General features: G+C 42.6%; 1 protein-coding gene across 1 annotated transcript in view; it reads right to left on the bottom strand.

The window, feature by feature from the left end:
• gpam (glycerol-3-phosphate acyltransferase, mitochondrial) overlaps positions 1 to 17,392 on the bottom strand; it is a 40,644-nt gene that overhangs the window by 20,771 nt on the left and 2,481 nt on the right. Inside the window, exons 2-9 of the mRNA XM_029711978.1 lie at positions 7,490 to 7,618; positions 7,069 to 7,188; positions 6,573 to 6,646; positions 5,732 to 5,845; positions 5,145 to 5,294; positions 4,641 to 4,740; positions 1,321 to 1,457; positions 841 to 940 (exon numbers count right to left, since the gene is read on the bottom strand). Of these exons, the coding sequence (XP_029567838.1) occupies positions 841 to 940; positions 1,321 to 1,457; positions 4,641 to 4,740; positions 5,145 to 5,294; positions 5,732 to 5,845; positions 6,573 to 6,646; positions 7,069 to 7,188; positions 7,490 to 7,585 (891 nt within the window). The 5' untranslated portion in view covers positions 7,586 to 7,618. The remainder of the gene's footprint in view (positions 1 to 840; positions 941 to 1,320; positions 1,458 to 4,640; positions 4,741 to 5,144; positions 5,295 to 5,731; positions 5,846 to 6,572; positions 6,647 to 7,068; positions 7,189 to 7,489; positions 7,619 to 17,392) is intronic.

Here is a 17,392-nt window from a genome sequence, read left to right as displayed (position 1 = left end):
TATATTAGTGGGTCTTATGGTTGTGTAAGGCTTATAATTAGCAGAGGTATACTTTAACAATTTATTTGATTATTCCTAGCCATTTGAAATGCAAAATATTGATATTTAAATTGTGCAACAATGCTTATTTTTTTAAACGATACATACCGTAAGTTAAAGAAAATGGAGATGATTTTTAGACCATATGTCCCAGCCCTACTACATGTTGAAGCCAACTAGAACATTGTGGACTGCAAACACGACAACAATATTAAGCAAATCTGGATGCATTTCACTGTTATTATTATTCGTTACTGTATGCCATTTAATAAACAGTATCAACCCACAATGTCCTAGGTGGAGAACATTCCGCGCCCTCCAGCCGAATTAGAGTTGATGATAACAAAGACCCTCAATAACCTACACAACTTGAGACAAAAATCACATGCAGTATTTAGCCTCGGAGAATATTTATGGCCAGTGAGTGGTCAAGCCCTTCACACCTACAATTTATTTATTCATTAATCAAAACCCAGACCTTCGCGTCACTGCCAGCTATTGCGCCCATGATTCCCGCTGTGATAATAGCAGAAATATTTCCGACACAACCACTTGACCAGCGCTGCACGGGGATTGCGCTAGGTTTGTTAAAATAAATCCCTCAATGTCACATGGGAGACACAGCTAGTGCCAGTTTAGCCAGCATATCCACATTTCACCAAACATGGTCTAACAGACTAAAGCCATTAGCAAAGCCCCAGAGGCACACACATTCCTTATCTCTCATGGACAGACACACATAGTGCACTGTCAGGCTAATAAGTACCGTAAAGGGGATACCATTATCCTCTGTAGACTTACTACATATAATAGAGATCTGTACAACACATCCTTCTTTCCGTCTGGCGTCTCGTCGAGTTTTCGCCGAATGAAGAATCCTCCCAGTTTACGTATCAACGTGCTGAAAAAAAAACAACAAGCAAGCCCAGTCGTTCACTGAAACAATACAGTCTAATAAGAAAACTAGACCAATCCTGCATCTAGATGGCATATTTCAAAACAACTCTAATGGCTAGGCTAGCTCAATAACTCCCACATTGCACAGGTGACTTGAAATACATTTTCTTCCAAGTGCAGATCTAGGTTCAGTTTCTCCTACCTTGATTCTAACCTCATCCATTATCAGACCTGAGATCAGCTTTCACCAGGTAGTGCTAGACAGTTAGGCACAGATCTAGGATCAGTTTACCCTTCCCAAATCATTAGGCGAAGGGGACGGACCAAGCTCAGCAAAACCGATCTAGATCAGCATCTAGATGGGTCTTCTAGTTGAAGGCTCACCTGAATATGGGGATGTTGAGGTTGTTGCCGGCAGCGATGTGGGGGGCCTTGATGTTGTGGCAGAAGAGGATAAAGGTGATGAGCAGGTAGTCGATGTGAGACTTGTGCACGGGCAGGAAGACAAGGGGAGCGTTGTACTGCAAAACACAGAAGAAGAAAAAAGCCACAATTTAGGCCATGGTTAAAGTGCATGGTGTTCACACATAAAATTGATTATTTTATTCAATAGAGAACTGCATCCGAAAAACAACAGTTCAGACCCTGGTTCCCTACCATATATACAGTGTACTCAGAACCCTTCCCTTTTCCCCACATTTTGTTATGTTACAGCCTTATTCTAAAATTGATTAAATACATTTCTCAATCTACACACAATACCCTATAATGACAAAACGAAAAAAAAAAACGAGTTTATAGAAATGTTTGCTAATTTATTAAAAACAAAAAACAGAAATACCTTATTTACAAAAGTATTCAGACCCTATACTATGAGACTAGAAACTGAGCTCAGGTACATCCTGTTTCCATTGATCATCCTTGAGATGTTTCTACTTGATTGGAGTCCAAAAGGGTACCAAACCTTTCTGCAGCATTGAAGGTCCCCAAGAACACAGTGGCCTCCATTCTTAAATGGAAGAAATTTGGCACCACCAAGACTTCCTAGAGCTGCCGCCCAGCCAAACTGAGCAATCGGGGGAGAAGGGCCTTGGTCAGGGAGGTGACCAAGAACCTATGGGTCACTGACAGATCTGTGGAGACGGGAGAACCTTCCAGAAGGACGACCATCTCTGCAGCACTCCACCAATCAGGCCTTTATGGTAGAGTGGCCAGATGGAAGCCAACAGGCAGCTGTAGACTCTCAGACTATGACAAACAAAATTCTCTGGTCTGATGAAACCAAGAGTCACGCCTGGATGAAACCTGGCACCATCCCTACAGTGAAGCATGGTGGTGGCAGCATCTTGCTGTGGGGATGTTTTTGAGCAGCAGGGACTGGAAGACTAGTCAGGGAAAGATGGGAAAGATGGATGGAGCAAAGTACAGAACGATCCTTGATGAATATCTGCTCCAGAGCAGTCAGAACCTCAGACTTGGACGAAGGTTCACCTTCCAACAGGACAACAACCCTAAGCACACAGCCAAGACAACGCAGGAGTGGCTTCGGGACAAGTCTCAATGTCCTTGTGGCCCAGCCAGAGACCGGACTTGAGCCAGATCTAACATCTCTGGAGAGACCTGAAAATAGCTGTGCAGGACGCTCTCCATCCAACCTGACAGAGCTTGAGAGGATCTTCAGAGAAAGGATAAACTCCCCAAATACTGTAATCGCTGCCAAAGATGCTTCAACAAAGTACTGAGTAAAGGGTCTGAATACCTATGTAAACGTGGTACCTGTTTTTGTCATTTCATAAATTTGCTAACATTTCTAAAAACCTGTTTTTGCTTTGTCATTATGGGGCTGTGTGTGTAGATTTACAAGGGGAAAAAAACAATTTAATCAATTTTAGAAAGGCTGTAATGTAACAAAATGTGGAAAAAGTCAAGGGGTTTGAATACTTTCCTTATGCATTGTACGTACACACAAAAATATACACTTAGTGTTGGTCCCATGTTTCATGAGCTGAAATAAAAGATCCCAGACATTTTCCATCTGCAAAGAAAGCTTATTTTTCAAATTTTGTGCAAAAATTTTAGATCCCCATTAGCGAGGATTTTAGCATTTGTCGAGATAATCCATCCACCTGACAGGTGTGGCATATCAAGAAGCTGATAAAACAGCACGATCATTACACAGGTGCACCTTGTGCTGGGGACAATAAAAGGCCACTAAAATGTGCAGTTTTATCACAACACAATGCCACGTCTCAAGTTTTGCAAGAGAATTCAAGGTTCATTTATCAACCATAAGCCGCCTCCGTCATTTTAGAGAATTTGTCAATACGTCCAACCGGCCTCACAACGTGTAACCACGCCAGCCCAGGACCTCCACATGCGGCTTTTTCACCTGTGGGATCGTCTGAGGGGAGGGGGGTTGGGGTGCTGAGGAGTATTACTGTCTGTAATAAAGCCCTTGTGGGGCAAAACTCATTCTGATTGGCTGGGCCTGGCTCCCAAGTGGGTGGGCCTATGCCCAGTCATGTGAAATCCATGGAGGTTGGCCTTCATAAATGTATTTAAATTGGCTGATTTCTTTATATGAACTGTAACTCAGCAAAATCTTTGAAATTGTTGCGTTTATATTTTTGTTCAGTATAAAGCGAACAGACTGAATTTCCATATTTACCCTCCCCGAAAAAAAAAAACCTGTTCCAGTTTGCATTGTGAATTTTGTGAGTCTCCCCCTTTAAAATTGCCATAGAAACAGCCCCTCAACATTAATTGACCGGGGTTAGAGGAATAGAAAGCCACGGATCTGGAGATTAAAATGACGAGGGTGTCAAGATGACGTTGATTGACCCAAAGCGTGGAAACGCCTAATGTTACCACCTCCCAATGCTGAAATATGGAAGAAATACAGCCAAGAGTAGGCCGATCTAAACTAGCAACGGTCACAACAAACTGACGTTATTATTTAATCAACACTGTTAAGTACAAGCACATTAAAGGTTGTACTATTGTAGAGAACAATCTATTGATTATTTGTATGCGATTCATAATGACAAAGGCTGAAGAAAACTAGGTTTAGACATTCATTTAGTAGCACCCTCTTGAATTTACCCATATTTCACTACATGCTAGAGCAGTGAGTGAACGCCCTATAAAAAAAAAGGGGAAGTTCAGGATGTTAGACGTTTCCTAACCCTGGAAGAAGTCAACAGTATTGGCCAGGAGACATTATAATCCATGGTTTGGTTCTTTAAAACAGCCACAACAAACCTCAGCTAACTCTAGCCATCAATAGCTAACAATCAATGGAAGTGACATGGGCAATCAATGATGGTTCAAGGTGGTAAAGGTCGTGTAAACGTCATCTTAGGTTTAGCTGTCTTGACATAAAACTGACGTAGCTTTATCAACAACCAAAAAAGACGGTTAAGGTAGACAGTCCTGGTCAATCATGGGACCCTTTCTAAGGTTTATATAGTTTAATGAAGCAAGACATGTATATAATTCCATGAACCATACAGCCAACACACGCCAACATTTAAGGTAAACAACTCAAAATTCCATAGTGTACCTTTAATGACAAATGTTACAGATTATGCATAAAATGTTAAACTATCAAAAAGTTGTTTACATATTCTAAAACATGAAGACATTCTTCATGCTGGCGCAACAGTATCATGCCAGCAGTATAAAGTGTTAGCGGTGATTCTAACCTCCGTAGCAGCTTTCTTCACCATCTCCAGCTGGCCTTTGTGGATCTGGATGCTCCAGAAGAAGCCATTGAAGAGCTTGAGAAGCGCCCATCCCGTCAACCTGAAAGGCAAAAATGTACAAATATGGCTCATTCAGTGGCATTGTCACTGCCAAAGTGGTGTTTTTTTGTTTTGTTTGTTTAGTTTAGCAACTTTCGTTGTAACAGGGACAAAACGGCATGCTATGGTCTTCCTCATTTGAGCACTGCTTACACTGATTAGAACTAGCATTTGAGGATTGATACGAATCTGTGTTATCTGATTGGCAGCAATATCCATAGACAACCATACATTTGTTTGAAAATAACCACACATTTTCACAGACTTATCGAGGACATTGTGATTCCTCAACCACGACGTCGGACATTTTCTAATATTTCAAAAGGCCGGTGGGAACCCTGCCAGTGCCAAAGAACATTAGATTAAGTGATATGAAAGTAATGGACGCGCTGAAACGTGCTGTACCTGATGAAGGCTGGTGAGATGTTGGCCACCATCTCTTGCAGGAACCCTCTGGCTTTCCGCCTCACCTTGCTGACCGCTTTATGTTCCACCCCAGCCTCGGTGGCCGCGGGATCCAACTCAGTGGCCACCTCCACAATTGCACTCTCCACCCTGGGACAGACAAGTACTGTCAGAGACAAGCATTCTTCTTCTACTGGAAAATCAAAAGCTAATGGAGGTTTGAAAGGCATTATTACTCAGAGTTTCAAGGGAGCTATGCTCAGGATATGACAGTTTCAAGGATACCGTTCATGGGAAATTACTGTTACAAACGCACTGCTAAACTCATGAGAGTTGTCTGCTTTGTTTCTTTGGCTGTGCACCAATACATGATCTCCTTTCCGTCACTTCACGACCTCTGATATAAATACATTAGAGATGAAACCAAGGGCTGGTTTGTCTTCAAGTCTATGAAGTCAGTTCAAAAGGAGATGAGGAAGTAATTTACTGAATAATCATGGTACATCATTGTCTCTTCTTCCAAATCCCTGCTGGTTCCCTTTTCCCTTCATCCTCCCCGTCCCTCCCTCTGTGTCTCTCTGTGATACCTGCTGTTGTTGAGTACATTGTCAACCACGTTGCGGGCGAACATGTCCTTCTGGACGTCCCTCTCCAGAACAAACAGCACATAGCTGAGCCTGCGGGCCAGCCAGCCCCGATGTCTGCAAGACCACAGGGAACACTCGTCACATACACAGTAACCACAACAGACAGAGTGCACCCAATCACAAGTGTATACTATTAACATAGTTACCGTAGCCTTACAGAAAAAAATAAAATAAATGATTACATTGTAACAGCTGGAGTCCATCAAAGCACAGGATCAACTTGGGTGGAATTGAAATGTTTATATTATCTTGTACAGTAATATGGTTACAGTGAAATACTTGTCATTATTTAAAAAAAATAGCAATTTCTACTTAGTCATTTTACAACCCTACCACCACCAAAATCCACCTGTCATAAGACTCATCTTGTGAAATGTACAACTTAGTGTTTTGTTGACATGAACATATGCATTTGTCCTGTTGTTTTGTAAGGCACAAGGCAGCCATCGCCAACTTTGGGACCACTGAGGTCAGTCACCGGATAGGAGTGGCTGGTGTCTGTTGACAGTCAATTATTCATCCTTTAGGTTTCCACTGTTTCACAGGGACACCCTGAGCTTCATAGACAAGTGGTGAGTACATGTCGTTTGAAGTACAGTACGAGTCCAGCATATCTACTACACTGTACCAGGTGTCAAACCTGCGTGCTTGAAATACGTTGAATGTCGGCACAACGTGTTGAGCAGCGTTTGAATACACCGCCACGTGAAAAAGGTCTATTAAAGAGAGACGATCACTATGGGCTCTGCGACCAATGACTTAAGTGCTGTGGTGGGCTTACCTGGTGTGTGTCTCATTGATGTAAATCACGTTGCGCAGTCCTAGAGAAGGAATGCTCGAGTTGAAGAGTCTCGCCTGGAAGAAAAAACAGAGGAGCTCTGTCAGGTAAATCTATTGCAAGCTGGGACACAGAAACGTATGCATAAGTTAATGCTCTGGGGTTCTAAGAAATCAAATATCACCAACAGTGGCTTGGCTCTACCTAAAATGGAGGATGGAGCAGATAGGGGAGAATCATCCATAGAATCTATTCAGTGGAATACTTTTTCCCGTCCTCCAGGTGGAATTAATTAGTCCCTTCCTGTTTCAGTCTTTTTCTTCTGTTTGGTGTAATGAATATGTAGACACCAAACAGAAGAAAACCTGAAATGAGTCTTTTCCCGTCACAAAACATCATGCCCTAATGAACACAACCAAGCAATAGTTGGGATCGCCAGGCTGGGGTTTGAGTAACCCAACGGCTAGACTAAAGTAAACTAGACCACGGGTCGGCTCACCTGACTTTGCGGCGTGCAAGAATGGCAGCAGCGGCCCACGAACGGCCTCTTTCTGTTCAGCAAGCCCTCCTTCCACGTGCTGGTCACACAGCGCAGGACAGACGGACTGGAACTGCGGTCCTGGACACAGACACTTCAGTTTGAGCCATTGTTCAAAACACAAAAGAATCCCATATAGGAAATAGATAGATTTTTGCGCCGTGTCGGTCTTATCACACCCACACTAAAATTCTCAACCAACAGCAATTCTCCTCACTATCAGTGGTCAAGTCTTTCTTAGTGTTTCCTCTACCATTACTGAGCAAGACAGTCCTCCCTAAATTAGCTCCCACCCACCTAAAATAAAAATTAAAAATCCCAGCAACTAAAAAAAAAAATATGGGGAACCACATCACTACTTCATCGTTCAATCCCATCTTACCGAGTCATCGTTAGGCTGCTTCCAGCGGCTGCCTCCCTGGTCGGCTCCATTGACCTGGAGCAGGCTGTCGGGCCCAATTGTGACGGCCACTTCCATCTCCTCCCTTTATATCACACACCAGCTAGGAATCTGCGGGATCGAGAGAGACTCACAATCACAGATCAACACAAATGCCATGAATAGAGGTCCCCACAGCCATGACCGAGCTCTAAGCCATATGGCGCTTACATACCTAACAGAGCAGGCCAAACAATTGAGGGGGTTTGGACTGGGGTGACAGATGATAGAATTGGGGTTGTGTCAAATAAAAAAAAATGTCCATTTCAGATTGTAGTTATTTTTTAATTCAATTGCGCAGCTAGCAGGAGACCGTTTTCTGGACCACACATGATCATGGCAGAGTTTGAAACAAATCCCAACTGGATTGAGACAAAATGTCATGATGTGTCCCCTGGCAAAATTATAAGTTAACATTGAATTTAGGTTTTTGGGACAGCCTTTCCATCTACCATTATCATCGCGCACCGCACACATACAGACGGGTGTTCCTGTGTCATTGCCTCTTCAGAAAGTTGCAGGAAATACAAGTCACTGATGCATTCTGTTCATGTCTTATGATAAACTTGGGCAAATAAATGTTCTAATAAGTTGAATAAGTTTAATTGATTTCCTGCTAAGTTCTTTTTAATATATTGTTGTTGAATTCCGTTTTATTGTCCGATTTTGGCAATTCCGTCTGCGTCGCAGATTTTAATAGGGCCCTAGAGTTGGGACTGGGAATGACAGAATTGGGGGTGTGAGTGACCTCTCCAGCTACTCAAAATAGATCATGGGGCATCACGTGGCAAAAAGAGTGGAGATATTTTTTTCCCAGCCTGAGTTCTTTCCTTCACGTCCTTCATGACCTACGTATGTATTACCGCCAGAAACCAACTTGCTGACCTGTGGGCGAGAGCCTTTTTCCCCTTCGGTGTCAGGTTATAGGCTACCCAGGCTCTGGCCCCTGAACACCCCCCCACCCCACCCCAAATGATGCAGACAAATACACGCAGACCCACACACACACGTAAAAATACATGCAGATAAACTCATGTATAAACTAATAAGTTAACCTCTATATAGATTCATACATTCACATAACCGCGCATGCTCCCTTTGAGTCAAATTTATTTTTAAAAGGACCAAATAGTTTGGGTTTGCTTTGTTCTTTTGTTGCCATGGAAATAAATAGCGATACTGGTATTGTCCCAGCCCTAGTAAGAACAACTGAGCTGGCTGGTTCAGAGTTGAGGGGAAAACACACACCATCTCAGAGGGATATTTGAGGCAGAAGTGTGCGACCAGACCGAACCGCCCCGCCCCACCCAACACACCAAAACAAAACTGCAAAGAATTCCAGTATACCTAGCCCATCCCTAAAGTTTAAGTGAAAGATGGAAAATGTATGGCATTTAAGGTAGCAAGGCAGGTTGAGCCTGCTCTGTGGTTGACAAGTTAAGGTATTAAAAAAATTTATAATAGGTGCTACACTGTTTACATTTTACCTGCTACACTGAAGCATAACTTTGTCAGTGTGAGCTGAGCACTATCAACCAGGCCTAGGCATTCGATAAGTATTCACACACCTTTACATCTTGTTACGTTACAGCCTTATTCTAAAAATGATTTTTTTTAAATAATCCTCAATCTACAGACAATACCCCACAATCACAGATCAACACAAATGCCATGAATAGAGGTCCCCACAGCCATGACCGAGCTCTAAGCCATATGGCGCTTACAGACAAAGCGAAAACAGGTTAAGAAATGTTTACAAATGTATTCAATTAAAAACAGAAATACTTTTACATAAATATTCAGACCCTTTGCTATAGGACTAGAAATTGTACAACTTGGAGTCTACCTGTGGTTAAATTCAATTGATTTGACATGATTTGGAAAGGCACACACCTGTCCATATAAAGTCACACACTTGACAGTGCATGTCAGAGAAACACCATGGCATGAGGTTGAAGGAATTGTCCGTAGAGCTCCAAGACAGGATTGTGTCGAAGCACATCTGGGGAAGGGTACCAAAACATTTCTGTAGCATTGAAGGTCCCCAAGAAGACAGTGGCCTCCATTTTTAAATGGAAGAAGTTTGGAACCACCAAGACTCTTCCTAGAGCTGGCCGCCCAGCCAACCTGAGCAATCGGGGGAGAAGGGCCTTGCTCGGGGAGGTGCCCAAGAACTCAATAGTCAGTCTGACAGAGCTCGTGTAGAGATGGGAGAACCTTCCAGAAGGATAACCATCTATACAGTACTCCACCAATCAGGCCTTTTACGGTAAAGTGGCCAGACGGAAGCCACTCTTTAGTAAAAGACACGACAGCCCGCTTGGAGTTTGCCAAAAGGCACCTAAAGGACTCTCAGACGATGAGAAACAAGATTTCCTGGTCTGATGAAACCAAGATTGAAATCTTTGGCCTGGATGCCAAGCGTCACATCTAGAGGAAACCTGGCACCATCCCTATGGTGGAGCATGGTGGTGGCAGCATCTTTCTGTGGGGATGTTTTTTGGTGGCAGGGACTGGGAGACAAGTCAGGATAGAGAGATCCTTGATGAAAATCTGCTCCAGAGTGCTCAGGACCTCAGACTTGGCCAAAGGTTCACTTCCACAAGAACAAACCTACGCACACAGCCAGGACAGCGCAGGAGTGGCTTCGGGACAAGTCTCTGAATGTCCTTGAGTGGCCCAGCCAGAGCCCGGACTTGAACCCAATCTAACATCGAGAGACCTGAAAATAGCTATGCAGCGACGCTCCCCATCCAACCTGACAGAGCTTGAGAGGATCTGCAGAGAAGGGAGAAACTCCCCAAATACAGGTGTGCCAAGCTTGTAGTGCCATACGCAAAAATATGCAAGGCTGTAATCGCTGCCAAAAGTGCTTTAACAAAGTACTGAGTAAAGGGTTTACTTACGTAAATGAGAGATTTTTTTTTATTAAAACAGTTTTTGCTTCGTTATTATGGGCTATCGTGTGTAGATTGAGGGGGATTTTTTTCAACCCATCCATTTTAGAATAAGGCTGTAACGTAACAAAATGTGGAAAAAGTCAAGGGTTCTGAATACTTTCCGAATGCACTGTACATCCTTTTGATCCCGGGGATGAGCTGTGTGTCGAAATGTTGAACAAAAACCTGGAGGTAATTTTACACTAGAGCGGAGCCGGCTCCGCGCGCCTCTCTCGCGGAGGTTTCATTTAAATGAATAGGAGAGTCTCAAAACTGATGAACCATTTTTCACATTTTCAGGCAAGTGACTTATCTTCACGCAACCCCCCCAAAAATACTGCTGACTTGTCTGATGGGCAAGTGCCTTTCAGACTAACGCCAATCCCTGGATAGCTCAACACATTTTACCGGTAAAACGTCCATAAAGCATCTGCATGCCAATTGCCAACCACCATGTTTTGTTTCAATCAAAGCATATATTTGGCCTAATGGCGCAAGCTGCTGAGTTTGGGCCACGAGAGGAAAAATGCAAGCTGACATTGATTCAGTTTTGATCTGATGAAAATACAAACAGAACAGACCATGTCTCACACCAGACAAAGACCTCCAATCACCACGGGGTGTGTGAGAACAGGCATGGAGAAGCAGCGACGGGGGCCAGAGCCTGGGTGTGTGTGTAAAGTAGCACCTGCGCCTGATTGGTTAGCTTTCGGGAAGAGGGGTCCCGACACTCCGTATTTATGGAGGGGCTTGGCAGAGGCAGGGTCCACCAAACCCACGGGGCTGTGTGTCGTGTTTGTGTGCACGCATGTGGCGCTGCTGCTCTGTGTTTCTGACCAACACTGACAGAGATAGCTTATCTAGGCTTGGCCCATCATCAAGTTTTATTATAATGTTCGAGCCCTGAATACGGATTAGCTGAAAGCCGTGGTATCAGACCATATACCACAGGTATGACAAAACATTTATTTTTACTGTTCTAATTATGTTGTTAACCAGATTATAATATCAATAAGGCACCTCGGTGGTTTGTGATATATGGCCAATATATCACGATTAAGGGCTGTAACCAGGCACTCTACATTGCAACAGTCCTTAGCCTTGGTACATCGGCCATGTACCACACCCCTGCATGCCTTATTGCTAAATATAGCCTAGCCATTAGTGGTGAAAAAATAAAACAGTTACATATATCGATACTTTGACTCCAAGTATCGATTTGCAAAAATCGATACTTGGTAGCATTAGCTTGTGCTAGTCGGCTGTATCCGCACCAAAACGCCAATATTTTTCATCGTATAGCTTGTTCTCCAAATTCTAGTACTGAGCGATTCTCCAACTTTTATACATTTTTTGGTTATTAAACAACGTTGGTTCCATTTAGTTCATTTTTTTGGGAGCCCAACATGCCATTCCTGTAGAGAAATCAAATCATTCACGAGAGAAATTAAGTCAAGGACTATGTGGGACGCTGGGCTGAAGGGAGTTGTTTTCATTAAGCAAATATTCAACCCGGTCAGCGCAGAAATGTAGTAACTAACTACTAAGACCATAATCCATAGGGCCTGTTCTTTCTGGCTCGGATAGAGGTATACACTTTTACGCACGCCCTTAGCGGTGGAAACCCACATCACCATAAAAGCACCATCTCAAAATTTGTTCCACTATGTGAACAGAAAAGGCTTCCACTCCTAATGTGCAGGTGATGGGTTGTGTGAAGCGCGAAAAAAAACGTTGCTGAACGTGGTGGCAGTGGCCAGGTGGAACACACAACTCGTTCATTCTGCAGAACAGCAATGTTGGCCTACACGCATACAGGAGGGAGCTGTTGACAATGGATGGCTTATTGGAGAGTGTTGCCTACACATTTGAAGTATATTTGCCATTGTTAAAGCAACTTGAATTGTCCTAACGGGCCTCTCTTTGTAGCCATGTTTTTACTGGTCAAACCACAACTGAGCAAGCCAAATAAAACCTTTTGATTGTACCTAATCTGACACTAGTACCTGTATTTCAGACTCTGAAAAGTTTTATTTCACAGTACGCCGTTGTATATTCCCACAGGTTTTAAAGGAATGATTGACCATTTATGGTTATTTAGGGGCGTTTCACAATGCAAATAGTCAAGGCCGTGCAGAAGCACCGAGACCGATTGGTATTTATCAATGGTCATCTCCTACCAGTGTGCGTATGACAATCGTAGGATTGTCTGATATATATCACACTTTCTATGCGTACGAACACTGAACTCCACTCATCAGTAGTAATGTAGAATAGTTTGTTGGCAATATTAATTCCTAGTTTTTTTTTGTATGGGCTACGTCTCAAGCCACCACATCCACCTGTCGGCCTTCCGCATCTGAAGTGTAAAGCGGCAGAGTTCCAGCGCTGTTTGTCAGCATAGGAAACATCCCAAAATTGGTCTTCTTACGAAAACGTCTACAGCCTCCGAACGGTTTGGTCCATTCTGTGGAAAGATGACTCTGAAACACAACGGTGTCCTGTTTTGTTCTACGACCCCCACAAGTGTTACTCAACTCATCTGAAGGTAACCCTGTACCAGTTTAGAAAAATGAATGGAAGTAGGTCAGTAGTTTTGTACCATAAAAAAAAGGGGGTTAAGTATGTGTATATTTGCTGAGCTTTCTTAGATATAGGGCAGTCAATTTAACAGAAGGTTTTGAAATATCTGTTTTGACATTTATGAATACGTTATTCAATGCATTTCTATGGGCTATTGTAGTAAAGTTCAAATTCAATATTTTATCAAAGAAATTAAATATGTTACCTACAGGGGTTCTAAAATTCCAAATCAAATAGCTAAATGATCCATGGTATGACCATCTTAAAACAATTCCATACGTTAACTTAGTAGAATCTCCCCAAGGATTAGATTTTTAGAGGTTAAAGGAATGGAAAATAAAATCAAATAAAAACTATGCAAAATATACCCAACAGAGACAATAGAATATTTTGTGAAATGAATGTTCACCATTTTGGGCTTTGGAATTTCCATTAAAAAGCTCTAAAATAATGTCATTATTTGATAATGTTTTTAAAGCGTTAAATGTGTTATCTAAACCGAAACCTGTGATAATTTTTAGAATCGAACCGATCTAAAAAAAAAAGCACTAAGCATCTTTTTAAATGGCGAGCTAACATGTTTTTAGAACTTTAATCTCCATGACTCGTCTCTGCAGTGAGCAAATCGCAATATCTATAGAACCGTGAGAATGTTTTATAATGGCGCAAACAGAGGGCTGCCTCGCTTCTAGCTCTTCGGAAACTATGCAGTATTTTGTTTTAATGTATTATTTCTTACATTGTTAGCCCAGAAAATGTGTTATTACATACAGCCGGAAAAAACTATTGTAAAATAGAGTGGCGGTAATTCACCAGCACTACGACCAGGAATACGACTTTCCAGAAGCGGATCTTTTGTTCACACCCCCCAGGGCAATTAAACCGATTCCAGAAGCCGACCATGAACAACGCCGGTGGAGGAGAGGTACTCGGAGTGGTCTTCTAGTCCGACTTAGGTGCGCGTGCACGCACAAAATCACTTCTGAGTATATTACTCACTAATGTTCAGTCTCGGGATAAAAAAGGTTGAGGAGCTCAGGGGAAGGATATCTTTCCAGAGAGACATCAGGGATTGTAACACTCGGTTTCACAGAAAGATGGCTCTCTCAGGATATACTGTCGGAGTCCATGCAGCCAGTTGGGTTCTCAGTTCATCGCGCAGACAGGAATACATCTCTCCGGGAAGAAAGTGTGTATGTTTCATGATTTTACCCCTTTTTTCTCCCCAATTTCGTGGTATCCAATTGGTAGTAGTTACAGTCTTGTTTCATCGCTGCAACTCCTGTACGGACTCAGGAGAGGCGAAGGTCAAGAGCCATGCATCCTCCGAAACACAACCCAACCAAGCCGCACTGCTTCTTGACACAATGCACATCCAACCCGGTAGCCAGCCGCACCAACGTGTCGGAGGAAACACCGTACACCTGGCGACCTGGTCAGCGTGCACTGCGCCCGGCCCGACACAGGAGTCGCTAGTGCGCGATGAGACAAGGATATCCCTGTCGGCCAAACCCTCCCCAACGACGCTGGGCCATGGGCCTCCCGGTCGCGGGCGACAGAGCCTGGGCTCGAACCCAGAATCTCTGGTGGCACAGCTATCACTGCGAAGCAGTGCCTTAGACCACTGCGCCACCCGGGAGGCTTATGTTTCATGATTAACGACTCATGGTGTAATTGTGATAACACACAGGAACTCATGTCCTTTTGTTCACCCAACTCAGAACACCAAAAAAAAAAATACAGACTATTAGCTCAAGAGAATTTTCTTTGGTTATAGTCACGGCCGTGTCGATCCCCCCTCAAGCCGACACCACGATGGCCCCTCAAGGAACTACACAGGACTTGAAGCAAACTGGAAATCGCATATCCTGAGGCTGCATTTATTGTAGCTGGGGATTTTAACAAAGCAAATGTGAGGAAAAAGGCTGCTGAAGTTCTATCAACAGACTAGTAGAGGTCGACCGATTATGATATTTCATCGGCCAATTTTTGTAATTTATTTGTAATAATGACAATTACAACAATACTGAATGAACACTTAATATAATACATCAATAAAATCAATTTAGCCTCAAATAAATAATGAAACATGTTCAATTTGGTTTAAATAACGCAAAAACAAAGTGTTGGAGAAGAAAGTAAAAGTGCAATATGTGCCATGTAAAAAAGCTAACGTTTAAGTTCCTTGCTCAGAACATATGAAAGCTGGTGGTTCCTTTTAACATGAGTCTTCAATATTCCCAGATAAGTTAGGTTGTAGTTATAAGACTATTTCTCTCTATACCATTTGTATTTCATATACCTTTGACTATTGGATGTTCTTATAGGCACTTTAGTATTGCCAGTGTAACAGCATAGCTTCCGTCCCTCTCCTTGCCCCTACCTGGGCTCGAACCAGAACACAACGACAACAGCCACCCTCGAAGCATTGTTACCCATCGCTCCACAAAAGCCGTGGCCCTTGCAGAGCAACATTATTAGCGCGCACCCCAATAACTAGCTAGCCATTTCACATCGGTTACAGCAGCCTAATCTCGGGAGTTGATAGGCTTGAAGTCATAAACAGCTCAATGCTTGAAGCACAGCGAAGAGCTGCTGGCAAACGCACGAAAGTGCTGTTTGAATGAATGCTTACGAGCATGCTGCTGCCTACCATCGCTCAGTCAGACTGCTCTATCAAATCATAGACTTAATTATAACATAACACACAGAAATACGAGACTTTGGTCATTAATATGGTCGAATCCGGAAACTATAATTTCGAAAACAAAACGTTTATTCTTTCAGTGAAATACGGAACCGTTCTGTATTTTATCTAACGGGTGGCATCCCTAAGTCTAAATATTGCTGTTACATTGTACAACCTTCAATGTTATGTCATAATTATGTACAATTCTGGCAATTTAATTACGGTCTTTGTTAGGAATAAATGGACTTCACAGTTCGCAATGAGCCAGGCGGCCCAAACTGCTGCATATACCCTGCTGCTTGCACGGAACGCAAGAGAAGTGACACAATTTCCTTAGTTAAGAAATTCATGTTAGCAGGCAATATTAACTAAATATGCAGGTTTAAAAATATATACTTGCGTGTTGATTTTAAAGAAAGGCATTGATGTTAATGGTTAGGTACATTGGTGCAACGACGGTGCTTTTTTCGCGAATGCGCTTGTTAACCAGTTATGGATAGGGGCAGTATTTTCACGGCTGGATAAAAAAACGTACCCGATTTAATCTGATTATTACTCCTGCCCAGAAACTAGAATATGCATATAATTATTAGCTTTGGATAGAAAACACTCCAAAGTTTCTAAAACTGTTTGAATGGTGTCTGTGAGTATAACAGAACTTATTTGGCAGGCCAAAACATGAGAAGATTCTGTTCAGGAAGTACCCTTTCACTTTGTCATTATGGGGTATTGTCTGTAGATTGATAACGTTTATTTTTCCCTTATCAATTTTAGACTAAGGCTGTAACAAAACATGGAAAAATGGGTCTAAATACTTTCCAAATGCACTGTATCGGCACCTAAGTATCGTGAGGTCCCTGGCAATCCCATGCCCTACTAGCCATAATAAGAATATCCTTTGTTGACCCTTGAAATGTCCCTTTCCAAATCTCTACAATACTGGGATGATGACTTGGCAGTCTACTGCTGTTGGGCAAGGTCTTGCCTATGACTCGACATTACATTATCTAATCTGGTAATACACATGGCACGTCCAGAAATCACATTCTAACCATTTCTCTAATGGGTAAACATAGGACTTTTTTAAAAATTTCACTCTGCTTTGAGTTCAAATTCAGCGGGATGTCTCATCTGATCCAAGGTCATAAATAGGGGAGAACAGGCGATTGTGTAGATATGGAATCGCCTAACCCTAGGTAAACCCCAAAAGACAATTGCTCTTGCAGCTGCATTGCAATAAATGTGTTTTCTTGCTGCACAAAAAATGTTATTTACTTAACCCAAACCCTGTTGTGTTTACTTTGAAAAATGGCTCTTTGTTTAACAGAAAATATGGACAGAAAATCTCTCCTCTTTTCCTCTAAAATTGAGCAAAAAAAGGGAGTTAGCCTATTCCAAGTGAGCTCAGCAAAAATACAACAGCGCACAATGAGAATACAATCTCCTCCAATCTGGTACGTATCTGTTGCCGAAGTTCTTGTTATCACATTGCCCAGGCAGTCTGGAAAGAGGAACTTTGCACTAAACAAAGAGCAACATATTCTGTACTATTGCCTTTCCCTGTAGTCCTGCAGTCAAATGAACCCACTCACTGTAACATAGCAGCAAGCCAACCTTGGGGTGACATGAGATGCA

This window comes from Salmo trutta, chromosome 2 (genome assembly GCF_901001165.1).
Source record: "Salmo trutta chromosome 2, fSalTru1.1, whole genome shotgun sequence".
Classification (NCBI taxonomy): domain Eukaryota; kingdom Metazoa; phylum Chordata; class Actinopteri; order Salmoniformes; family Salmonidae; genus Salmo; species Salmo trutta.
This window is presented reverse-complemented; position numbering and strand designations above follow the sequence as displayed.